At 33.7% G+C, this 27,566-nt stretch overlaps 1 protein-coding gene across 2 annotated transcripts; it reads right to left on the reverse strand.

Annotated features, from left to right (window-relative positions):
* Positions 1 to 689: 689 nt before the first annotated feature.
* Dsd (attractin-like protein dsd) lies at positions 690 to 26,737 on the reverse strand. 2 transcript variants are annotated; one of them, XM_072902936.1, is made up of 12 exons: positions 26,117 to 26,737; positions 10,109 to 10,456; positions 8,507 to 8,688; positions 7,585 to 7,979; positions 6,699 to 7,297; positions 6,147 to 6,618; positions 5,473 to 5,899; positions 5,248 to 5,391; positions 4,983 to 5,132; positions 4,499 to 4,886; positions 4,058 to 4,274; positions 690 to 3,968 (listed from the first exon to the last, which is right to left on the reverse strand). In XM_072902936.1, exons 1-12 carry the CDS (start codon positions 26,533 to 26,535, stop codon positions 3,720 to 3,722), a joined length of 3,990 nt encoding a protein of 1,329 aa, XP_072759037.1. In that variant the 5' UTR covers positions 26,536 to 26,737; the 3' UTR covers positions 690 to 3,719. The 2 variants fall into 2 exon arrangements, with proteins under 2 accessions (XP_072759037.1, XP_072759036.1); XM_072902935.1 differs by having other exon boundaries at positions 4,058 to 4,295.
* Positions 26,738 to 27,566: the final 829 nt, after the last annotated feature.

Here is a 27,566-nt window from a genome sequence, read left to right on the forward strand (position 1 = left end):
GTTAAGTAAATAAAGGTAAAAAAAAAAAATAAGGTACAACCTATTCTATTTTTATTATTATATTTAAGCCTTTGGAGGAAGAAAAAGAGAGAGAGAGAGAGGGAGGGGGGAGAGAGAGAGAGAGAGAGAGAGAGAGAGAGAGAGAGAGAGAGAGAGAGAGAGAGAGAGAGAGAGAGACTCTCTCTCTTGATAACACTGATCCCGTCGCGATCGCGAACAACAGTGGTGCGCGATTTTCGTTGGAAAGAGACAGATAAAAGATTGTGGAATATCGATGGTTCGCATGTATTATCAGTCGCAGAGATCGATCGGCGTGGGACAACCTCGACCGTCGTCTCGGGGAAATAGAAGACAAAGCAAAATTGTAAAAGATTAACCAAGTGGAGGAATATTACATTGGCAGTGTTACAGTATACGATAAACGTGACAAACATAAGATCAAGACTAAAAATGTACTGAACGCTTGAGAATTTTTTCCTTCAAGATCGACAATTCTTAGCTGGTATAGAATTGAAAGAGTGGCGTTAGTTATGTTTATTTGAGAGTTTTACTCTCCGAGAGATATTGATTCACATTGAATTGAAAGTGAATCTCAATGTTCATTGGACAATTTGAGTATCTAAGAATGATCTTTCAATAGTAAAACTCTCAAGTGTAGCGTAAGAACGGGATGAAGAAAACTATGAGCGCCAGTGGAACATGGTCCTTATAATTTAAAATCAACACTAATAGCGAATTCAGTTGAATGCACTTACAAGGGAACCCTTGTTAGTATGCACTGTTGCACCTAATGACAATGTATTTTTTTCGATGCAAAAATTTATTCTAGATGGATATCTTAAAACTTTTGCATTTCGATCTTAATCCTTCCATTACCAAAATTCTTGATTACTGACACGCGGATGTATAAAGATTTCTTGTAGATTAAAATTTATTAAACTACCAAAACTTTCGATACTGACAGCTGATTGTGTGAATGCATTTGTAGCAACGAAAGGATTAAAAGCGCTCGCTCACATTTGTACACAAATCATATAGTAAAAAAAATATGCAATCGCAATATAATATATACAATAAACTTTAATAAAATATGTTTAATATTTGGCGCTCATAAGAGAAGAGTTATAAGTCTCTTAAATGAGACTATTCTTCTTCGCTATTCGAGTACAAAAGCTCGTATCAAAAAGTAAATTCGGCAACAAATAATAATCAGATATATATGTATATATGTTACCGTTGACGAAAGACCATTTTTTTAGACGCGGCCAGTAATTACGATTTTATTTCTAATTATATAATAATTTTATATAATAATTGATTATGTCGAGTGCTATCTAGTCTTCTACGTGCGCAATAACGATTTATTCACATCTATAGAGCTTTCTTTGGTACGAAAAATATATTTGAGATAGAATGCGCATTATCGCTTAAAAGGGAGGGATTCTAATTTATAATATACAATATACGTCTCTTTGACCACAACACGCCTTTACATAAATTAATATTTTAAACAAAATATAAGGAAAAAATTATATGAGTATTAAATGTCAAAATAAAATGCATTACATTATGCCAATTCGAGTAATAACAGATCACGCCATTTATTACTCACTCGTTCAATGCATTAATATATATATATATATATATATATATATATATATATATATATATATATATATATATAAATACGTACATCATATCCACAAAAAAAAAAAAGCTTAACTATTGTAACACAGATTAACGTATTTATAAGGGAAATATTTAATATGTATATATTTATAAGTCTGACGGCAATAACTCCCTTTTTTCGTGTTATCACGAAAGTTTCGCGAAGAAAAAGACTGTGCTGGTTTCTGAATATAATTCCACGGATATGAACAGGAGGCTGGAACTTTTCTCTAAGTATTATACGATGATTACTATCATTATGTTCTCGTTAATAATATATACAAAATTTATGAAATTTTCGCGATAAATTATTTTCTTGTATTTGAAATAGTGAGAGGAAATGTACGAATTTAATGTATAAAATGGAAGTACGCGATATTACTCATTCTTATACAATTGTGGATAAATATACGATAGAATATAAAAATAACGTAACACAAGCAGCCGTCTGCAAATTATTAAAAAATGTAAAAACATACAATTATTTTAAACATATTAATTAAATGCTCAGAAAGACTCACGCAACTAACGTGCGAAATAACTAGCACTCGTTACTTGTCTCTTGAATTAGAACCGAATCCTCGAACGAAATGATTATACTGTAACGGCTATAAATTTTGTTTTCGTTCGATTAAATGTTCGAGCATAATTGGAGAACTTCTAATGTGTAAAACTGCTAATTAAATTACGCTATTAATTTAACTGGTATTTTAATCCTGCAAATTTGCGATCATGTGATGAAGTTTAATAGCAGCAATGGTTAACCAAAATTACGAAATAAGTAGAAATATTCATTCTTCTTGTTCGATCAATTGTAACCAAAGCTTGCCTCGACAAATGATTTTCGTTTATATAAAAAAGAGAAATGCTCATTTGGCACAATATTCTAATGCGAAATGCACACATGACCAAATACGCGGTTTGTACCTTCTATAAATCTGCATCAGTTACAATTATCTCTGCTCACCTCGATCGATTTAGAATATGAATCTTATACACATTCGCTACAAATGAATGCATTAATAATGAATTCTTTGACGTACAGATTCGGTCTTTCCATTCACCTCAATATCGTACATGTTTGGATCTTCATTATTAATAATAAGCATCTTCGTTTACGAAGTCGACAAAATACAGCCTATTTACAGCTTATGTCGAAGCGTTGTACTTCTTCGAATTCAATCATTTCAGTAACATTAATGGATTCTTTTAATATCTTTTATGGCATTTATAAACTTTCATCCACTGCATTGCAGAAATTATGAGACAACAAAGAAATAAAAAATTTGACAAGATATGCTATATTTAATTCTTCCAAACTAAAGTAAATTTTTATTGTTAAATTTGTAAGATTTATAAATATAATTTTACAGATTGATAAATTTATAAAAATTATTTTTAAAAATTTCGTAAATTTAAATCTGCACACGCGTTCTCGTTTGATTATAAATGAATAAGTTCATAAAAAAAAAAGCAGTGAATAAAAGTTTTTCAAATACACACGAGGCCAGTTTATTCACACGAGCAAACGTATCGTTTAAGAAAAATGTAGATCATCTAATTATCTATATATACAACACTGTACATCGTTAATCGAGATTCAGAAAGATAATTCCTATGTCAGCTGAATAATCAATGCGGGCATCCCTTTTGGAGCACGGAGATATTACAATACACCTCAATTCTGCGTTGCTTGTCGTGGTTATCAGATGTAGATCTAATCCGATCAATTCTTTACGAAAGGCGATCCTTTTACTCGATAACGAAAGACGCGCGCGTACACTTATATCTAATATTAAACGTTCAGCCAAGTTTTCGGATAGCTGAATCGTTTGATTTACCAATCAGTTGCACGTGTAGAATCGACGAATAAAATTCTCGCGTATTTTTTCGCCTCGATTTAAGTGCAATCGTTGCAGTAACTTCTTCACTCTGTCAGAGTTCAAAGATAAAAGTCCTGCCGTATTAAGCGTGGGCAAGACATCACAGAAATAACTCTAAGGCTCATTGTAGTCACGTCTCACCGTAATGTCTCTGCTACCGTTTTATCGTTAAATACAAGTAGAGTCCGGATGTTGACTGGCGGACTTCCTCGTCTTCTTCGGCTCTTTTGTCGTTAATTCCTGAGATGGTCTACGCTGGCTGCCTAACGTCACCAGGGCAGATGCGACGGCTAAACCAGCGCTCTGTCCAGCTGGTGTGTAAGGCTCGCCACCAGTCGGCATTCTGACTAGCAGAGACAGGACCGCCGCTCTGTTACCACAACAAGGCTCTAACGCGATCGGACTAGGAGGAACATCCTGTAATAGAAAAACAAATTCCATAAACCAAAGCATGTTATTTTGTTAAGAATGTGAAATATCAAGAAACAAAAAAAAATCGTATTTACCTTCTTCTTTTTACGACAATTACTAAAGTCAGTATCACCGTGTTCCAGATCTGTGGTGTCAATGTCGCGTCTCTCAATCTCTACTACAACTTGACTGAAAGCTCTGCTGGCCATCTGTTCCATTTCTAGGAAGAGACGTTGTCTTCGTCGATACATATCGTACTTTTGTTTGATCTTCCACAGAATGGCGGCCACCAATAACAGAGCGAGAAAACACCTGTGTGGTGGCATGTAATCTCTAGTTTACAAGTAAGTACTGCCTGAGGTTCAATATGACGGAAAGAATATAGAAAATTTGGAAAAAATAAAACATTAGGCCAATAGTTGTCTCGTCGTCTCTCAAGATTACTCTTTGCATTGCGTTTAAAGGGATTTAACATAACATTAACTCATATTATTTCAAATTAAAAATCACACCAAAATCTAACTTATGATACTTACGTGCAAAATGTAATGAAAAACTGTTGCAGATTCAATTTGGAATACTGGGAGAATGAGATCTGAATCCATACTGGCGGTTGAAAGTCGTAAACATACACGTAGAATGTGGTGAAAGTATTATTATCTTCGCTGCCAAAATTGTAATCCGCCTTGCTGAAACGATGCTTGTACATGGTCGTCGTGCAATTTGCGCCGAGCAACAGCGGCTTTTCCGGATTGTTCACTTTTTTGATAGTAATATTCATCTTGGCAAGTACGGAACACGTGATGGAGAATTCGGCATCTATATCGGCTTTCGGAGGTGAATTTTTGAAGTTAATGGCCCGATAGTAACGATCCTCCTTTTTGCTTAAGTTAAATGTAAATTGATAATCAATAGCCAAGTCATCTGAAACATAAATACACGTACAATGAGGTATATAAATTACATAGAGAAGTTAATGGAATATAGAATAAAAAGCATATTTTTTATCAATTGACTCACAAAAACAAGATCCTTTATTCGTAGGATCTCCATTATAAAGACCGGACACGTCACAACGTTCGCAGTGATCGCCAATAATGCCTTTGGTCGTGCAAAAACATTTGCCCGTTTCGCTTGTGCATTGCGTGCCTTGATTGTTGCAGGAGCAAGCTGTAATAATCACGCGCAAGTGTCACATTCAATTGGTTCTCTCTTTCTTTCTCTCTCTCACTCGTTCGTGACTATTAAAAGAGATACCGTGGCATGTGAAAAGAAAATTACATACATTGACATGTTGCTCCGTTGAGTGGACTGCCATAGTAACCGGAGATACATCTATCACAGTGTGGTCCATGAGTCAAGTTTCCACACGGTTGAATGCAGACATTGCTGTTTGGAAGACACTTACTATGCCCGTTGCACTGACAGGCTGCGAGAATAAAAACCGTATCAATGATACATAGGCTTGATTATAGGTATACAAAACACGATCAATAAACAACTCGCTTACTCGGACATTTCGTGAAGTACCAGTGTTCAAACGGGCATGTCTCTAAGCTCTTGCTGCTAGGACCACGAGCTCCACCGGGCAAACACACACCTTTCCCGGTACCCGATCCATCGTCACACCAGCCGCATCCAGGATCTGAACGACAAGTCGCGCATGATGAATAGAAGTTACACCAGTCCTTGCCAGTCTCTGTGGGACGACACCTAGCTTCCATCGTAGTCCACTCGCGGCATTGTCCGTAAGGAAAACTGGCCGGATATGCGTTCTTGTCTACGCACCTGGCCTCATTTTGACACCAGATGCAATCGCCTTCCGTGCAGTTGCGACACGTTGTATACTCTATGCACGGATTAGCACGGCACGCGTCACTTGATGTTTGCGGTGTAACTGGTAATATTACGCCGTGGAATGTGCCGTTTGGAAACATCTATTTTAAAAGTTGACAAGATTAAATATATAATATATCCGTTTTATTTTTTTGCAAGTTAAGATTGTTATATAAACAGATTAGATTAATATATTGAAAATTTATTCATTTTTATTTAAACATAATTTCTAAATTATATATATCCGTGATTTCTGAAATGTTTAGAAAAATATTTATATTTAAATATTTCGTTTATCGCTCTGTATACTGTATATATAGTCAACAAAATGTATTCGTACACACGTACCGGCGGAAGCCTTGAATCTCTTTGCGGCTTGCAGCGATCAGGCCCATTGGACCAAGACCAATAACAACGCGGATTAGATTCGCAAGCATGGCATGTGTGGAGTAGTAAACACTCGACGCCGGTCGCCTGGCACTGAGTTACGTTCTTAATAATAAGATTTGAATTCGGTGAATTAGGATGATCTCGACATTTTTCATGTAAACAGCCCTTGCCACACCAGACGCAATTATACGAGGTTTGCAAGCAAGACGTGCAGTCGATGAAGAGCTTACAGAGCTCCTCGTGCGACGTCATGCCACGCGGTGGCGTGTCATCCAAACATTTCATGTAAGTGTCGTCGTCTTTCTTGAGCATATGTCTCGCGATATGCACGCATCGACCGTCTTGTTTGTGCCACACGCATTTCACGCCTATCCTGGCGTTCAGGCACTGATTCTGATTTGTAAGATGTTCACAATTGCCTGGAGTATATCTACGCAATAAGGAAATGTTAACATGTAACATAAATCATTTAAAATTTTTTTCCTCTTATAATAAAACGCACTATCGTACCTCAACATGTCAGAGAGCATTTCACCATTGAAACCGCCATAGATGTATATTGACTTCTCGAAAACCGTCGCGCTATGACCATATCGCGGAAGATCACTCACGTCTCTAGGCATGATATATTGATGCCAGGTGTCGCACACGACGTCGTAGCCAAGCGTATCGGCTGAATAACATCGTGCGCCGTGCGATTGTTGCGTATCATTGTGCATGTTACCGCCAAACACCAACATCAGTCCGCCGTAAACAAAGGTGGCCGTGTGAAAGAAACGCGCCGACGGTGCCGATGTAAGCAGACGCCATACGTGATCATTGGGATTATATGAATACATTCGGCTGGTCAACACCTGCGTGCTGTGCGATTCTGACACGTAACCGCCGTACACATAGATGAGATTCGTGAGAGGATCGTAGGCGGAACTGTGACCGTAACCGCCCTTCACTGGGAAACCTTTCGTTTCGATAATCTGCCACTCGCGCGTACCTAAATAGTACTCCTGGACGGTGTTTAAGTAACCATATTGCGGCGAAAAGCCGAATATCACAACCATTTTCTCTTTCTTGTTCTGGCTTTGCACCAAAGTCGCAGTGTGTCCAGCTACCTATAAAAACAGAAAGATAATCGATATTATACTATAAGATATTATATTAAGATCCAATTGAAAATTAAAGAATAAGAGTCAGCATCGACTGATATTATCGTTAGAAAAAATTTAAAAATTTCATTAAACTTTCAATAATTAAGAATTCAAAAACTGATTGTAAGAACATTACTTATCATTATAAAATATTATTACATTTTATATAGATATAAAAATTATTTCTTAATATAAAATTATATTTTTTCTTAAATATAAGATTTTTTTTCGGAAAAACTAAACAGACGTACTTTTAGCGGCCCACACATTGTTCTGTTGTGACAACTATCGTACACGGTGACATTCTCCCAGACCTTGGCGGATACATCGAACGCCCAGATCTCGTTGGTCATGGTGGAGTTTTGCAAGGCACCGCCATACATGAATATCTTGTCGCCGAAGAGTACGCACGAGTGCGCATAACGTGGCAACGGCGCGCGACCCTCGACGTGAGGCGTCTCCCAGACGTTGCCGTTATAATCATATACGTATATCATCTTGGCACGGTGAAAACTCTCGCCGCCAACCACATACAGGGAATCTTTCCAGACGATAGAACAGTGACTGGCCGACCCATCTGGTGGCAAATCCTTGTACGTGACACTCTCCCAAAATCCACGATCGCCCTTTTGGCTGCAGTCTGCGCCTAAATCCCGAAAATCATACGTATATATAAATGGAGATTTATTTTATTTCGAGTTAAACGCAGATAGTTCATGAGAAATTATATAGTAAATTCCAGTTTTATTTTAGATCGCCTAAATATATTCTACATTTTCAAAACATATGTTATATATTCAACGAATACATGCTATATTTGTCACATTTATTATATTATAATTATGACGTTATAAATATGAATATATGGTACATTAACTTGAATATCGTATATCACGATTTTTATTTCAGTCGCGTAATATTATTACACCAATATATTATTTTAAATTTGTAAAATAATCAGAATTTTTTATGAATTTATTTAAGTATATTCATTTTTTAATAGTTACTGACATTAAAAATATCAAAATAAATCTTATTTTTAGATAATCGTATTATATATTATAATTATAATTTTATTATATAATTGTAAACGGTGTTTCGTTATCAACTATACAACTAACGATAATGTCACACGGCTAAATCATGATTTTTTTCTCATGATCTTTTCCTTACCTTTGTAGCCGTTAGAGCAGCGGCAGTGATGACTCTCGCGATCACATTCACCCTGTCCATGATGATACGAGCAATTGTTCGGGCATACCTGCACATCACAGGCTTCACCGGTCCACGTGGCGTCGCAGGTACACGTGCCTTCAATGCACACTCCATGGCCGGAACAGTCGATATGAGAATATCTGGAAATGACGTATGTATGTAATTTGGAATATCATTGATTTGTGTTGGTGACAATCACACATTCTGATTAAATTCAATATTTAGAGATAACAAGAAATGCAGTTGTAGCATGTATCGTAACGTATGGGATCTACTTAAATAACGAAACTGAACTCAAATATTTTTTTTAACAGAATCTGTCCAAAGATCTTATACCTAAGTTAAATATAGTAAGAGAGAGAGAGAGAGGGAGAGAGAGATTTAGATGTAGAAAGAAATTGTACTAGTTTCTCACATGTCATAAAGTATCAAAACATCCAAGCACTGGCTTGACAAAGTGTTAACTATACTATAATCTCGAAAAATGCTCCTCTCGACAGACTGGTTTTTGTCATGATTCTGTCCGTTCATCGTCTTCTGATCACAGGTAACGTTATCAAATATGACACAGATACGGTTACGCGTATTTCCGGTTCTCAGAGGAAGCTCGATAAAGTTTCTAAGCCGGGGGCGACCCAATTACGAGTTATCGGTAGTTGCCATCCCGTGTAATCTCGGCAGTCCCTCTCTCTCTCTCTTTCTTTCTTTATTATGTATATTATATTATCTCTTTCGGATTTAATGCTACTTTTATCAAATTGCATATTTCGCAAGATTTTTTTTCTTTTTTTAGACACATATAATTGTCGTCCAGCGCGCCTCTTTTTCTCCGCCAAGAGTTATGCACACATAATTTATATATCTGCCTCAGATATCGCTATAAAATTTTCTATACGGATAACGTGAGTCATCCGGCACGTGTGACTCAAATTATGTCATTATTCGCTAAAAGCCACCGTATAATAATAGTTCGTTTTTTAAACTCGACCGATATTATGATTTATCTTGCATCGTAAAAATAAACAAGAGAATTCCATAAAATATCTCGCTTCATTTTTTTCTCATCTCGCAAAACCATTTTTTGCGAACAAAGTAATCAACCACGCGTAACGTGTTGTGGTTATTTGTACCTTCATCCAGAACGAAATACATATTACTTTCGAAACCATTGATTTAATTTAATAGAATCTACGAAGTGTGTCCCATTTTATTTTTAACGTATCTCCAATGAGAGAAGATAAAAAAAATATCTTTTATTTCCGCTGCAAGGGAAGTAAACAGAATCGAGAAGATGAAAGAGAAATAACATGGACTCGATCGTTAAGTAGACCACAGTCAGAGATATTTATGCCTGTTCAGCTATCTGAGCCAAATTATCAAAGCATAAAAAAATATATATTAAAATTATTTGCTTAAGATTAAACTATCTAGCCCTTCGTAACTTTTCAATAGCTGAAAAAATATCAAAAATAGCAAATAATTTTCATATATATTTTTTTATGTTTTGCTAATTTGACTCACAATCAGATATCTTAATATATCGCGCAGTCGGTGACTCACCTGCTCGGACAAGCGTTGATTTTATACGTAATATTGAAGCCGCTCATGTTGTACGCGACGTCGGAATAAAAGTGCAGTAGCACACTGCCGGATCGCGCTATTACTTCCGGCACCCGACGTATGTGATAGCCGTCTTTGTGCATCAGGCCGGAAAAGACGGCCAACAGCGGTGCCTCGACGCTGTCACCGTCGTAGATGTATAGATGGTCCCAGCCGCATTCTGTTGCGAATTGCTCCACGTGCATACGAATCTTGGTGTTTGGGCTGCTCTCGATCAACCAGGAGCACTTTACATCCGCTGTGTAGTTGCCGAAACCATCGTGGATGATGCCACTTCTCTCTGATAGTCTGTCGAAAGAAATAAAACAGATCGTGATGAATCGATGCAAACATTAAATTGTTAAATTGTAATGCGAAATCATTTTGTAATTAAAGTTAAATAGTAATGCCAAAAAACAGTATGCGATATGATTTTTAATTATGTAGTGACTTTAGTATGTAGTGATAATAATGTGACGAATTAAGATCTTATCAAGACTTGAAAGTGATGAGTAGAGGGAGAAAGAGAGATATCTACTTGAAAAAATTGAAAAAAGCTTGTACACAAATATTTTATATAATATTAGTGAGATCAAGATTTTAATGAAAACAATGAAAAATTAATAATAGACTGAAGGAAATCTGATAAAATTATATTTACGTGATAGATAAATATAATTTACACAGACCTTAACGATGTAAAGATATGTTTCGACGTTAATTGTTAAAAATAGCTTTTGTTGTAAACAAGTGGAGGTACTAATAAGTATAGGCAGTAAAAAAGGCAAACATATATCTTATGAAATACGCAGAGTGCAAAGTTCAGTGTAGAAATATGCGGTTAAGAGATTTTTTCTCGATTTTCCACGCATATTTTTATAACTTCATCTCATTCTCATTGACAACTAATTGCCATATGAATAATAAATAAAAATCCCATAAATTCAATCAAATTCGCATTTGTATACTCGAATGAATAATCGAACATAATCCCAATGATCCAAGCGATTGCTTAGATATAATATTAAATGGCACTTATATTGCATAGATACATATATTGGGGCGGATGCAACAAGCATGACACGGAAGAGCGAGATCAACGGGCACAGCATCGTCAACGGCAGAGCAGTCTAGCATGCTACTAACTTCATTAATTGCTCCCCATTTTGTTCCAACGACCGCTGGCAAGTCTATAATAATAAGGGAGATGCGCGAAGCAGATCGAAAGCCAGCTGAATGAAAAAACGACGTTTGACGTCCTTGACAGATCCAGACGATGAGAGAAAGTGCGGTGCATCTTAACGCTGCGCAGCACCTGCATTTTTCTGCGCTTAAATGCAAAGGTATGGAAACGAGCGCATCGTGATTAAATGAGGGTGCATTAAATGAAAGAGTATTAAGCTTGAAACTCGGGTTTTAATTCTAAAAAGAAAAGAGAAGGAATTTAATCTTAAATATAAAAGGAGATCCTTGAGACTTGTCAATATTTAGTTTTTTTATGACATTTTCTTTTATGTAATTAAAAATAATGTCAAGTTATCTTATAGTGCTCAACACACAGTATAGCTTTTACAATTAAGAGAGATTATTTTCTATTATTTTGTTACGTGGGACCTTCTTTTTCATTGAAAAGCCACGCAAAGAATTCTGATATCCCGATTTCAATTGCCAATTGATTCTGAAATATCAAAAGAGAAGTTATATAAACGAGATTTTACATATAATAAGCCTGTGAAAATGTCAGTAATGTACTAACAATAAGATAACAAGATCGTTTTCAATGCTCATTCGATCGTGATTTTATTAGAAATAATAAACAAAGTAATATTCAATGTTGCTAATCAAATACAATATTAAAGAAAAATATTAATAAAAATAAATTAAAAAAAAGACAATATACTAACCAATAATATGCTGGAAAAAATATATAATGTAATATAATATAATCTGACATAATTAAAGGAAATAAAATTTAATAGAGCAAAAACATGTTAACTACGCGGAATAACAAAGCACGCGAAACACCTGCGCTTTAAGTAACACGTTTTACAACCACAGACAACACGTAACAAGAGAGGATGTGCGACGACGACGACGGAGGAATAACAATATGTTGTGTAAAAAAGAATGCAGCTTTCGTGAAGACGTATCCGGTATCAATGAATCGACAACGAATACCATGTCGATACTTATGCCACGTGTATTTACATATATATTACATTGTAGTATATACAATGACATTACGCGGTTCTCATGATTAACCGCGATTTTATCTTTTGATCATTTATCTGGCGAACAATTTTACGTTACATAAATATACAGAATACTTAAAAAATGATCAGCTCTCTTTGCGAATAGATGAATCCAGAATCGAGAACAATAGCTATATTGTTGTGGTATTGATCTTCAAACTGCTGACAGTTAAAAACACAGGTGGTTTTAAAAAATAGTTTCAATGAGATAGCACAACGCATAGAGTATTCTCTTATCTGTCAAACCATTTCCGTGATAGATGAGCTCATCTTTTTCGTGTAAAACTTTATCGCGAAACAAGAATGCCATTTGTGCATCGAAAAAGGTAATTCTCTATACTCTATATAGTAATAATAATTACGAAAAACACATGTCATACAGACATAAAAAGAGATTTAAAATTTTTACATTTTTTAAAATGCTCGAGTTATCATATTATATTATACATTTTTCAACGCAAAAATAAAAAAAAAATGTTATTAAAATATATTAGCATTGTTATATTAATAATATAAATTAAGTTTATTAATAATGTAACAATAATGATTAACCGCGTAATAATAATGATAATCTATTTTAGACAATTTATTTTTCTATTTCGACAGAAAATGGACAAATTGCTTTACCAATATATAAAAGATTTCGAAAGAAAAACAAAGACAATATAAATAAGATCGTAGATTATTAGCCTTCTTCGAGAATTGCACGGTATGAGTCGCTGTCGCAATTACCGAAGTTGCAACACGGCTGTTGTAGTGTGAGCTTCTGAAGAAATTGTACTGAAAGTCAGAATAAACTTAATATATTACATATATTGTATAAGACTGAACACGCGATTCTGAACTTAAAGAGCTCAGAATAAAATAATGTAATCATGAATTTCTTATAAATAACAGCTGATTAATCAGCTCTGGGAAAAGGGTGAAAAACCTTTGAAAGCTTTCAAAGCTCTTTATCTTCTATGGTACAAAATAATTGGCAGTAATATATTTTAAAAAATTATACATGAATTATATTCATCATAAAAAAATTGTTCACGACAGAAATAAATAAAAGAGATGTAAAAATATATCTTGAAAATATTTTGCATAAAAAATATAATATTGGATTACAAAAATTATTAAAATATAAATATGAATAAATAATGATAAATATATAAATATGGATATGAATGAAAAAATAAAAATGATAAGATATAACGATAAGAAAGACTTTGTAACATAAGAACAGAATACAAGATAATCTTCTTCTTTTTAATTCTTACTATGTGCAATTATGATACAGATATACGATCTACATAATAGATCTCGTTTAAAATTATCTATGATAAGAATTAGAAGTGGATCAATGTAAAATGACATATGTTAGATTCTTGTCGAGCGTTAACGCCCGATTATCGATGATGTAAGGCCACACAAAATTTCTCATCTTATTAAGAGTGCCTCGTAAATATCCTGGTTAGAATTAACGAGCCTCATTCATAAACGCAGAATCTTTGTCGTTTTTTTGTGATAATCAACAAGTCGGATGAGTCACATTTGACGTCAAGTTCGACGACCGATGGGTTTATTCTTTATTTGAAATCGAAAAATATAAGTGGCGTAAAATTCGTGCAAGTTGAAAAACATAAAATCAACGACAAGTATAAATAAATTCGCTCGTCGTCGCAAAAATTTCTATTTGTATATGACTATCAAACAACTCTTTCTACGAAGGAAATTGATTAAAATCGATTTTAAAATCGTTTTCTTGTCAGCTGCTTAAGTTTTAAACGATGTAAATAAGTCACAGATAAGAACTTCTTTCCGTTATTAATCAATATCAATTAGTCAATTAAGAAAACAATTAGTCTTAGAAAACAAGATTCTTCGTCGTGACATTAAAAAAAAACACCCGAAAAGCAAGTTAGAAAGTATTTAGTGATAGAAAGTTATTAATATCAATGACATCATAGTGATGACCAACATATTGCCTGATATCATAATGATTCCAAGTAATTTAGTAGAGATGTGAAACTTTAAACGCCCATTGTATATGTATAATGAAACGAAAAGATGAATACATTAATCATTTATTATTTTGCTATCGTTAAATTTATCATTCTCATAAGATTTGCATGGATTTGAATTCAGAACGCGATATTCCATTCAATTATGATTTCGTGAGAAGATTAAAATAAAACAGTTAAACCTGGAACGGAGATTCGAATAAATGTGTTGCTATGAGACATATTTTAGATTATCTTCGTGAAAGTTCTCCAGAATCTCTATTTATGTAACTATGTAGCTAACGAAAGTATGACAAGATTAAACAAGACTAAAAATAAGAGTTGAGGTAAATAAAAGGATTAGTAGACGAAACAGAAGTTTGTCAAAAAAAAAATCGAGTTGTTAAAAAAATACTTTATACTAAAAAATACTTATTTTAACAAAAAAGAATACTTTAACAAGAGAAATGTACTTAGCACGTGTAAAATGAAGTTTCTTCGTGATTCATCGAGAAATATAATTTAATTCTGATTCGAGACTTCGGAATCGACGAGGGACCGGACTTTACGACGATGTCACGGCTGTTAAAATTGCATTCACTTGCACTTAATGCGCCATAATGACGGAGAATTTATCGATGTTCAAGTAGGAGAAATTATTGGTGAAAAGCATCTTCCTTAGTAGCGTAAAAAGCAAAATATATTAAAAACAAAATATACTAAAAAATGTAAAACAAAATGAATAAAAATGCATAGGATTCGTATATTCTATTATTCAAAAGAATATTGTAAACGATTAAATTTTATTTGCTCACATACTGCATTTAACACGTATGAGAAAAAATGATAATAGCTTTCCAAACTTTTTTATAATATTTCGGAATTAAAAAGCGGAGATTTTTAAAAGCATAGAGAAAAAAGAAAAACTTTAAAAGCTTTGCTCTTTTCTCAACTTTGTGACGTTTTACTTGAAATGAAACGAGCTTTCACTTGCTCGTTTAAAGAGAATAAAGAGAAAAGCAACAAGAATGTAAAAAAGTTACAGCTAAAAAGAGTAAACTTAATGAGATGCTCTCCGACAAAAAATAGTCGTAATAAGAATATTTTAACATGTCAACGTAAAACTTAGCCAACGTGTTGTTACGTTATAAAGTGATTATTTTGGGAAATTATTTCGACCTACAATCGTTTGTTCATGTTTCAATTTCAAAAGTCAATTAAAAATTTCTCACCTTTGTTTTTTGATATCAGGTTCTAAAAATTTTATTGTGCATACATATTTCTATAAATATATATATATTATTTTTCTGTTTTGACGTATATGTTCTTTATGTGGCTTAAACTCTACAACAAAACAACAATAAAATAATCTTTTCGAAAATTCAAAAAAAATTGATAATAGTAGGTTGAATAATACTTTTGTTAAAATTTTATACCACGTTTTCTAATTATTTCAGCAATATGTGAATTAAATTATAAGATGCGAACTTTGCGAGTACATGTTTTCTAATTTTCCCAAGACGTGATTTAGTAATAGACTTTACGCTTCGATAGTAGAAAGTTGACGCAACATCTAAAAATAAATTCATATATATTTATTTACTCAAATCTTATTTTATACATTTATTCGGAACAAAAATAAATCATTTTTTAGATTCTACATAAACTGTAATCCTATGTGAATGTACACCCATATTTATATTCAATTTTATTCATCTTGTTGACAGAGTATGTTTCATAATTCTCAAAAACCACAGACAGAGTATTTATTCTTTACATGTCTCACATTTATTATTCGTATTTTTATCAAAAGCTTAATTAGTAAGTTACTCGTCACTTCAATCTCCCTTTTAATGGATCTTAAGTGAATCACTTTAGAACGCAGATTAAAAGCTGCCTTCGGCGTAAAAGTTACTTGCTAAATTTTCATGGAGAAATACTATTGACTTGAAACTTTTTTGAGAACAGACACTTCCAATTTGACGATTCTCATTTTTATTTTCCACGATAAGTCTTGCGAAACTTTGTCACAGAAATCACGAAGACGGCTTAACATCGTTTGCCAGACACCAAGACGTAGAGTTCATAAAAATTGCGAATTCTACCGGTTTTCAATCCGGTTTTTATTAGCACTGACCGGCGTGCGCGTAATTAAAACTAATACGTCGGGGTGGAATAAAATTTTTCAAGAACCGTGTGAACCAATTTATACTTTTCTGTCAAAACTGGTGAGCACGTCGAAGAAAAAGGGAAGACAATCTTCTATTTTTAAACTCAGAATATTTAGATCAAAAATTAAAAAATCATAATCGTTCGATAACAGTTCTTAGGATTTTCCGCGATTTTTATTCGCGAACGAATGGAACGCGACAATTGACATAATCTAATTTTTCTTCTCTACATACATCGATCAGAAATTCAACTCATATTTCGATTTTAATCCTCGCTCCACATCGCTACGAACTGGTTCGCTGTATTGTACCCGCGAGCGAAATAAACAACGCGTCGGATGAAATGAAGAGCCCACGCAAAGGTTCCTCTCGAGAAGCAATAAAAGTTGCTCGGCGTCAGCGGAATGTGCGTTCATTTAATTGTCGCATATATTGCGAGGCCAATATTGAAGAATTCAACTCTCGGCAATTTCAACAACATGCAATGTAGGCGCTCCATGATCACATTGCTGGAAAATAAATTCAAAACGAGAATTAGTTTGAGTGAGATTCTTTGCGTTGTATAATATATCCACTAGATTTTTATAGCAATTATATACACTATCAAAGCAAGATTGAAAAAAAATGTTATTTGTCTATCTCTCTCTTTCTCTCTCTTTAGAGAATTCACATGCTTTAAAGTGTACCACATTTACATAACACAAATGTAAAAAGTTACACTTTGTATATATATTTTAAATTAAATTATTAAAGGAAATAAAAAGCATCAATATATAAAAGAAATAAAACGCAAATATGCCTTTACTAATTTATATATTAAAGAGCCACTTTATTTATTTATATTATATAAAATTATATTTTTTTATATTATAAAGTATATCTTAATTATAATTATAATATTATATGATATTCATTAAATTAGTCGATGTTGCAAGACTCAAGAGCAGAACGGTAACAAAAAACGGCATCCTTTAAAGGATCATTTGCATTCAAACAATAAAAAAAAATGATTTTTTATTTAAACTGAAAACAGCTTAACGGTGAGTCGGTTCGTTGTACGAGTGTAACAAACCTGTCAATAGATGTGTATTGACATATACTTCAAACGCATCGATAAACGCATTGAAATGCAAGTACATAACTTTTCCGTACGGACTAGTATGCTCGATGAAAAAGGAAACAAAAAATATGAATGACAACATGTGGAGATAATTTAATTTAACGCGCCACGACCACGAGAATAACGAGTACGTTTCTCGATCGATGGAAAAAGTACCATCGCTGTGTTCTATTCCATTTTTATGTCAATTCCTCTGAAAAGGTAGATAATTCTATTTTAGTGCAGAATTTCAGGCAAAAAATGTACATAAATATTAAAATTGATTAGAAATTTATTGGAAATATTTTTTTTATTATATAGTTTAAAGATTTTTCAAAAGTAAATTGGAGCGCAGATGATTTTATTTTTGTCTATAGAAATAGTATAAATGAATAAAAAAAAAAGCGTTTTAAATAAACTTAAAATACAAAACGAGATTTTTGTATTATCAGTAATTTTTTTTCAATAACAGCAGTTTTCGAGATGTAACATCGACTTCTGTTCTCGAGAGAAAATCCTAAGATTTCCGTGCTATCTACAGAACTCGTTTCGGGACTTGATCGATTTCGTTATGGAACGAAGAGGAATCAGATACAACGGATCAGCGGACGAAAGACTGTCGTCCGGATCAGGAGAGGAGGCTTTATGGCCGAAGTGACATTTGGAACGCTTTCCAATTTCGCCGGAGTCTATCCACCTCGTGAGAGACGTAACAGTTTTGCGGACGCGGCTATGGTCGACGAAACTCAGATCGCAAATACGATTAACCCCCCAGACTATTCTCGTCGAGATCGGGTTAGGTCCCGCATCTTTACGTTAGAAATGAGAAGAAATGTGTGGATAAACGAAGAGACTTCGATACTAAAAGCTCTGCAGTAAAGAATACTGACCGACATTAATTGTAAGGCACTTGAAGGTACAAGTCTCTCGAGAGAGCAAGTATATCTTCATGGTGTAGAATTTAATGACACGGCACATACACATTATAATCATGCGCTTTAATCATCACTTTCCCAACATGTCTGTTATCTTAAGATATTCGATTCGTTCTCATATTTTTGAAAGAGTATATCTTTTTATTTAAATATGTATTAAATTTCAGGGTAAATAAGTAGCCTTGCAACGAAATCGTCAGTATCGACAGAAAAACAAAGATAAGTGATAATAATATGTATAGATAGCAAAATAAGTGATAAATAATACGCATAGATAACAAAATAACAAATACTGGCACAATGAAAATATTAACTACATTTACTGAAGTATAATATTTTACTAAAATGTTAAAGCATGCGATATTGCACCATAACCATCATCTAATTATATTATAGAATGCAATTACAAAGTTTTCTTTTCTTTCGCGTTTGATATGCAGAAAGTGCATTACATACATATTGTAGTAAAGTATATATAGTATATAAAGTAGTTATCTGATCAAGCTTTATATCGATTTATAATTCACTTATTTGATCTTTCTATTTTCTGAATAAATGTCTTATCTATTTAAAATATCTTTTACATGCAAATCTATACAGAATATCAAATAATTAAATAAAATCGACAAGAAATTTTATAACAATATTTGTTCTTCAAATATCGTAAATCTAAAGTTTTTTATATTTTAGATAACTATTCGACATTATATTAAACAATATTATAAAATTTTATATATTAAACAATTAATATAAAATTTTATATTATATTTATACATTATATTAAACAATATTATAAAATGTTTCACCATTTTTCTCAAATATTGATTTATTAAGACAAAAATTAGTAATTGATTCAACATTAGTAATAATAGTATTTTTCAGTTATAAACAATTGTAAATTATAAAGTTTTAATAAATAAGATTTTTAGCGAATAAAAAAACTTATTCTTCAATTAATTTCAAACGAATTTTAACATACTAATAATCTGAACTTTGATAATAATAAAAAGTTAATATAGAAATATCTCCATATTATTTTGACCGATTATTTCTATTTATTATTACAAATGACAGATTATTTAAGGCTACAACATAAAAAAGTTAGTCGTAACCGTAAGCAAATCGATCAATTACAGTCAAACATTTTCTCAATGTAGTAAAAAACTTTTTTACGTGTCACGGCCTTAAGGATTTATACTTGTACTGAATTTAATAAAAACTGATCAAATAATAATTCTTGCGGCAACGGCGAAACCATGTTTGAATATTAACACCAATATCGATCTGTATTTTAGTATGCAAATAAGATGGCTTCTCGGATATCGTGTTTATTATTAAATAAATTGTTTTGGATAGTGTTTATTATTAAAATATTAAGTTACGTGACATATCAGATTGAAATGTATTGAACGGTAAAACATAAAATGCAGAGTGTTAACATATTTTCTTTTAACATAATTTCTCTTTTTAATTAAAAAAAAAAATACTTTAAGCGAAAAATGTGGAAAGATGTTACAGCGTTAAATATCTTTTTCATTCAAAACTTACTAAAAGAGAAAAAGTGATTTTATTTGAAATCAAAACTCCTTATCATAATATTTTTTTCTTCAAGTAACGGAATTTGTGATGAGAGTATTATAGTAAGTAAATAGCTTCGAAATTGTACACACAACTTTTGCTTTAAACACTTTTTTTCTAAACAATTTAGTATTTTTTGAGATACTAATCGCACTTGGAGCACGTCTCTGTACGTGCATCGCTACTATATTTGTACATAAGTCACCGCACGTGCTCGGACAAGAGCGAAGTCCTATAGAGAAGATAGCGCATGAGTAGGTAGAGTTATGCATAATGTAACACATGCCGTGAAACAAAACGCCTTCTCCACGATAACAAAATCGATGTGCGGAGGATACGGCTAGAAATTGAGAAAGGGCAAGTTGCGAAGACGAGAAAACTGCAAAATTGCATTCAATGTTCAAAATTACAAACGACAGAAGACGCTTGTCACTAATTCTTTATATGACAAAAAGAAGAGTTTCGGTAGAGCAATGTCGTTAAAAAGATATTCTTGTAAATAATATTCTTGTTGTAATAAGGAAGAGAAGAGGGAAAGATAAAAAAATATAATGCATTTGTTACACACAAGAAATACATAATATGCGTATACATGTGCATATAATAATCTTGTAGCACATAGTTAGAATGGAAAGTTCATTACTGGCATAATATGTTTGCTACTAGTAATTTTTTCACGATAATAAATATGTAATAAGAAATGTGATCTTATGTATGACGAGAAAGTAAAATCCTAAACACGTAAAATGCACTGTTACAAGCTTCCTACTTGAGTTAATAAAATTTCACAGCAATATTCAAGAAAAAAAAACGAGAAATTGTTCTCTAAATATTTCGAAATTTATATAAATATGTTATTATATAAAAAGATTGTGTATGTCATGTATCAGCTATAATAAAAAGTTTCTTAGATTTTTTCATTCTAATATTATATAACACAGTGCAGAAGAAAAAATCAAGACAAAGTGCCAAAGTCAATAAAATGCAGGAGGAAAAATTTATATCTAGCAAGAACTAAGTTTGCGCGGCAGAAAATCTGAAATCGGCTTTAATATTCTATTCATGTCAGTAAGATTCTGTATTTCGCACACGGTTGAAAATGTAGCGCGCTCCGCGAGATACACAAAAATCTCGAAAGCTAGTGCCAGAATATGCGGATATTCGCAATTCGCGATGTGTGAATAGTATAATATAAAAATATATATAAAAAAAAAAAAAAAAATCGGATTGAACGAATTTAATGAATCTTCCATCTGCACTATTCACAAATTATAAACGCGCATAATCTGATAGCAGCTAAAGAGATACAAGATTTAGTATCGATGATTAAAACAGCTTAATACGATTCGAGCCAAGCATACACATGGCTCTAATTAAATTCACAGCTTAATACAATATTACTAATGAATAATTTAACGATATTATCGTGTCAGCAGCAACCGCGAAATAGCTGTTCACATAGAAAGGCAAACGAAATAGCATTGCTTTATAGGATAGGATTATATACGATACTTCACATGGAAGGTTAATTGCAAATAATAGAGATAGAACGTTTGTTCCTTGTATTGTATATTTGTCGACAATAGATAGTAGTATCCTATATACGAATACTATTATCTATTATCGACAAATATATAATAATACTATTTAATATTATTATATATTGACATATGTATATTGATGATTAACATAATAACGTTAAATTATGAACAAAATTGAAATATCTAAATTTGTTGAAGGCCAAGAAATTTTCCAAAGACGAAATATAGCTTTTTTAAATTACTAGGAACAAAGAGAAAATTATTTCTAAATATATATACATATATGTATATATATATATATATATAATATACAATTAAGATAGAATTCAAAGATAATAATGAGCAATAATTATCTTAATAGAGCTTTGAAATCGGCGCAAATGATGTCAAATGACGTTCACTACATTGAAAGAAGCATTAATAATCTGTGCTACAGAATTGTAAAAGCACACGAGACACATAGTAGACAAGGAAAAATTATTGACATGAGTAATTAATATTGCATGGCTATTATCGACCAATTAACTCGCGAACGATCATGTTATAAGCGATGCCCGAATAAAAAATCAGTTCTTTTTTGCGTCAATGATTATAAAAAATTATCTCCGTAAATCATTATCGATTTCCATCCACTAGAATATATAAACAGATCAATCTTGATTCGTCTGTATTTATTGATCAATTCAAAGTCGATAATTGATAAATAAATAGATATACGCGAAATTATATATTGTAAGCTAATGGAATTGCGAGTAAATTATACATTCGCTTTTCATTCGAAGCAAAACAGCTTTTTCAATACAATCCAGCACGAATTAACGAGATAATGTGTGACACGCTTGGAGAGGCCGCGCTTTTTAAGAAGCAATTTCGTTTCGACCTCTTCCCACGACGGGCACATAAGGGCGCACTATAGGGATGCACACAGCACTTTGCAACGGGAAACAAACGGGAATGGAGGGACATAATTAGTACCGCTATATAGAGACCAAAAGCTTGGCCTAACCAACTAACGAGCTTTTGCATTCACGCGTCTTCTGTCGTCGACGATACAGTTTGCATTGCCGGTGCAGACGAACGTATTACGCGAATACAATAGAAGACATGCTCTGAAAACCTCACATCTTTATCTATTCATGTCTCTCTCGCTCTCTCTCTCGTATGCTTTTGTCACGTGTATCGTCACGCAAAGACAGATAGAGTCGCACGCAGCGCGCGAATGCATATAAAGAAAATACATGAGCAAAGTGTAAATAAATTTATGATGGCTGCAGTCGTTTCCAAGATGCGAATACTGATTACAGAGATTATATAGAATGTTTGAACGTTTTCGAATTAAATGAAATAATATATTTAATAAGAATTTTATTTGAAATTAATTTATATAAAATTAAATACATAAAATTAAAATATATATGGTCATAACTTTAATATTTTTTTAATTCGCAAATAAAAGATATTCCAAATTACATGAATATTTTGAGATATTCTACATTGTAAAAAGTGACAAAGTGTCTGAAGTTTTCTTACAAACTGTCTGAATTTTCAGACACCCTTCTAAACTTTCAGAAAAATGACTCTGATAATTAAGACAGACTGCCTGAAATTATTTACAGACACCCAGATATATGAAAATTGAGACAAAAATGTGAATTCTCCAAGTTCTTACACAATTTCTTACTGTGTAATATACAATTTCTATTCGTTTTTAAACACGCTAAATAACGATTCATAAGGCTAAAGTCAGGCGTAGCAATTTAACTTCGAACTGTTGGCTAGTCAATTTTTGTATATAAAAATTATATATATGTATAGCGATGAAGAGAAAGAGAAAGAGAGTGAGAGAAATTGCATCGTAATGCATTATATAAAGTTATATAAAGTGTTAAAGAGAAGCAGAAAAGAAGATGATGCGACCTATTCGTAGTCTATTCACGCTCGCGATGCCTATCAATCATTGTCACCGACACTGCGACGCTCCGAGCCGGAATTAACTTTTTAGAGAAAATTTCACGCGAGTTCGACCGCGCTCAAATGCGAGTGACTATTCGATTTTCCTTGGCACAAACTTTTCCGAGAAATATCGCGAAATTTGAGAATATTCATCTAAACTAAAAAAAAAGGACAAAAAATTCGTCCTTTTCCGTTTTGAAGAAAAACTTTCTTGCAATTTCCGGAACGTACGATGAAATGCAATATTGAAATCAAAATCAAAATATTCTATCGAGATTTATTTATAACAACCTGAAAAAAAATATCTCAAAGTATTAAAGGCTCAATAAAATATATAAGTCAAATTTGTAATATCCTTATTACAAATAAACAAAATTTCAATATTTAATTCACAATTATATTTATAATTTGAAACAATTCTTAATATTTATATATTTGTTTATTTTCATGCATTTATATTTTATATTTTATTTTATATTATATATTATACTTAAATTTAAATATATTTAAAAGATGTATTCAACACTAATACAAATAAATATTATATTCTTTAATAATAATATAAAAATAAGTGTTATTGAATTTTTAATGTCAACACATACACACACACACACACACACACACACACAGTATTCAGAAATCTGAATATTATGAAAGATATGAATATCCAAATATATATCTTTGAATATGGACTGAATATTCGTGGCGAATATCTTCAAATATTCGCTAAATATTTAAAAAGGAGTAGGAATATTCAAGGAATGTCGTATCTATGACAGAATAGTACCTACATATTCTCAATATCCATTGAATATCCATTAAATATATAAGAAAATATCCAAGAATATCCGAATAAGTATCTCCGTAGACTCCGATCTCGCTCGTTCCAGCGTTCTTACCGCGACATGACGACTGATCGAGTAAAGTGTGCGTATGTACCTTTGACATTTTCATCTCAGAAACTCCGAACGTGAACATCTGGCTACGAACGGGACTTGAGGTGTGTATAGTGAGAGAGTACATATGAGCTATCCAATGTAAAAGGAAAAATGTGATTTCTATATATTAATATTTCACGATTATTATACGCATTAATTACACAGATTCCGAATTCTTGAAAAAAATTGCCGAGTTTAGAACGCAGCGACGATCAAAACTTTATGTTTAAAAAATCATTGTCAATCTCAGAACGATTCCAATTTAAAAAGTTGTGATCTTTGCGAGAATATCTATGTGATTTGACTTGTTGCTAAAATGTATTATTAATTTAAAAGAAAAGAAGTAAAACAGCATATAAATATTTCTCTCATACATGTATATATAATCAATTTAAAATTTGTATTTCAAATTGATAATCTAAACTTTAAACAACTACGTATTATCTTAAAACAATAGAATGTTTTACATTTACATGTACAAACGGATGGAATATTTTTGCTCGATCCCTACAAGCAAATTTCTCATAATCAGCATCCGGGACAGAGAGCACTTTCCCCATCGCTCTTAACGACGACAATCCATCGGATAGGTCAGGCAAACCTAAATCTCTCTGATCCTCCGCAAAGGCTGTCAGACTCTCGTCAATGGTCAGTATCATCGCAAGATACCGACGAGAGCTTGCTTTTTGTCCAGGTATATACATAAGCTAAGTATCTCGAAACAACAATAGGGTTGTTGGGTTGTACCCTACACTTTTTCTTCGAATAAAAAAAAAATGTGATAATAACAATAAAGTCTACTCAAATCTTGTAACAAAATGTAGTGACAAAGTAATGAAATATATTGATTATATTGACAGAGATATAGACATATATTTATAATTTACAATATAAAAGCAAAATTATCAGAGAAAATTTTTTTTAATTCCCTGCGCCCCTAAACTCTGTGAAAATTTCCTGATTTCTCCAGGTAAAAAAAAAAATTCCCCAAGAATTCCTGGTTTTCCATGTTTTTTCAAGGAATATATACCCTGAACAAATGATCGGCTCGTTTCGGCTTGCTTGGATAAAGGAAAGTAGAACAAAGAAGCTAATAATGTGCCACACAAGCAGGAGCTTGAGAATGTCTCTTTCGAAGAGACGCACCAAAAGTACGCATGCACGCACGCACGCACACACGCAGACGTTTATTTACGTCGCGCGTCCAAGAGAGGTGGGTGAATCTCTCCATCACCCGGAACACGCGATCGAAGCGACGAGAACGACCTAGAAAGCGGCGAGATACCGTTGCACTTGACACGGACAGTGCGCGCGTACGTACGGGATACGTATGTGCGCTACATACGCACTGTACGTGCATGATATCTCACCGCATACCCGCACGTCGTCCTCTGGACGTGAAAGAAAAACAGATGAGAAACGCAGATACAAATACATGCCATGAATAGAGGAAAGATCTCGCGACAGATCTTCCCTGTCACTTTCCCGCAACAGCTGACAGAGTGACAACTTACCTGACCTTCCCACCGCAGAACTGACAATGCGTGCCCTGCCAGCCCTCGCGACACACGCAGCTGCCATTTACGCAGTCACCGTTGATGCAGGTGTCGAGGTCGCAGCCCATCTCTATCGTCGGCGACGAAGAGGAAGAGGAAGCGGCGTCGCTTACGCGCATCACCCAGCAGCAGACGAACACCGCCCACGGTAGGAACGTCGCCCACGGCACCGCGACCGCCGCGGCGTCGCTGCCATGGCCGCGTCGCCGTCGCTGCCACCGTCGATCCCGCACCACCGCGGCGATCTCGTCGTCGTCGTCGTCGTCGCCGTTGCCGTTGCCGCCGCCGCCGCTGCCACGACGAGATCGCCGCCACTGATCTTTCCGACGATACTTGGACTTATATAGGAACAAAAACATGTGCACGATCTCTGCCATTTTGATAGGCTCCCATGTCAGGGACAATGGCCGCAACGGATGCACCGACGAGGAACGCGCATACGAGGGACACGACAACGACGGACAAAATCGGACAGCCCTCACCGACCTTCCCGTTAATTTCCGACGCGACTCCTCCAGTCAACCTCCAACTGTCTCACCCGACGTACTCGCGCGACTCGCTGCTACTGCCTGCTACGCGCTCGCGAGCTCGCGGAAAGAGCGCGCAGACGCCACGGTCGACCGATGACGTGTATATACATAGATGAGGTACATGGGAAACCATAAATTGCTCCGCAAAGGATATCAGCGGAGACAGCTGTATCAATGAAATGTCTTGCTCTTTTCTTTCGTCAGAAATAGAGGAGCAAATTTATGAAAAAACCGGCTAGTAATTCTATCCTGTTTATTCGAGCGAATGTCTTTCACTCGCGTAGAGATTCGATATGCGAGGGACAGTCTAGGTATTCCACGTCTATGATTGTGAGTTTCACCGGCACAGAGACCGCCACCATCCACTCACGCATTCGCACGATTTTTCTGGCTGCACGTTGCTTAATTCATTCTTATATAATGCATACATCTTTTTTATTATTAAATAGGGAGCTATATAATATTTAAACAAGTTTCTAACGCACACAGATTGCGAGATAGCCACTACATTCTGCTGTCACATTTTGTTTTAACTTGCTCTATATATATATACATATATCTTTGCCACTATTCTATAAAATAATAAGTCTTTCTATCCATGAACAGATAAATATTTAACGGCAAATAATAAAATAAATATTTTATTCTTTATCAAAATTTATTTCCATCAGACTTATTTATTCTATTTAGCGATGAATATTAAAAAAATACAAATAAATAGGTGATGAAAGTTTTTATCTTACATTTAATTTTATTTCACAAGAAATTGGAAGAATGGTTTATTCATTATATGCGGCATTTAAAATTCATGAAAGAACTTAATTTTCTCAATAAAATTTTTATCGTGTTAAAAAGAAAAAGACGAAAAAAATTTGTAA

This window comes from Anoplolepis gracilipes, chromosome 12 (assembly GCF_047496725.1).
Source record: "Anoplolepis gracilipes chromosome 12, ASM4749672v1, whole genome shotgun sequence".
Classification (NCBI taxonomy): Eukaryota; Metazoa; Arthropoda; class Insecta; order Hymenoptera; family Formicidae; genus Anoplolepis; species Anoplolepis gracilipes.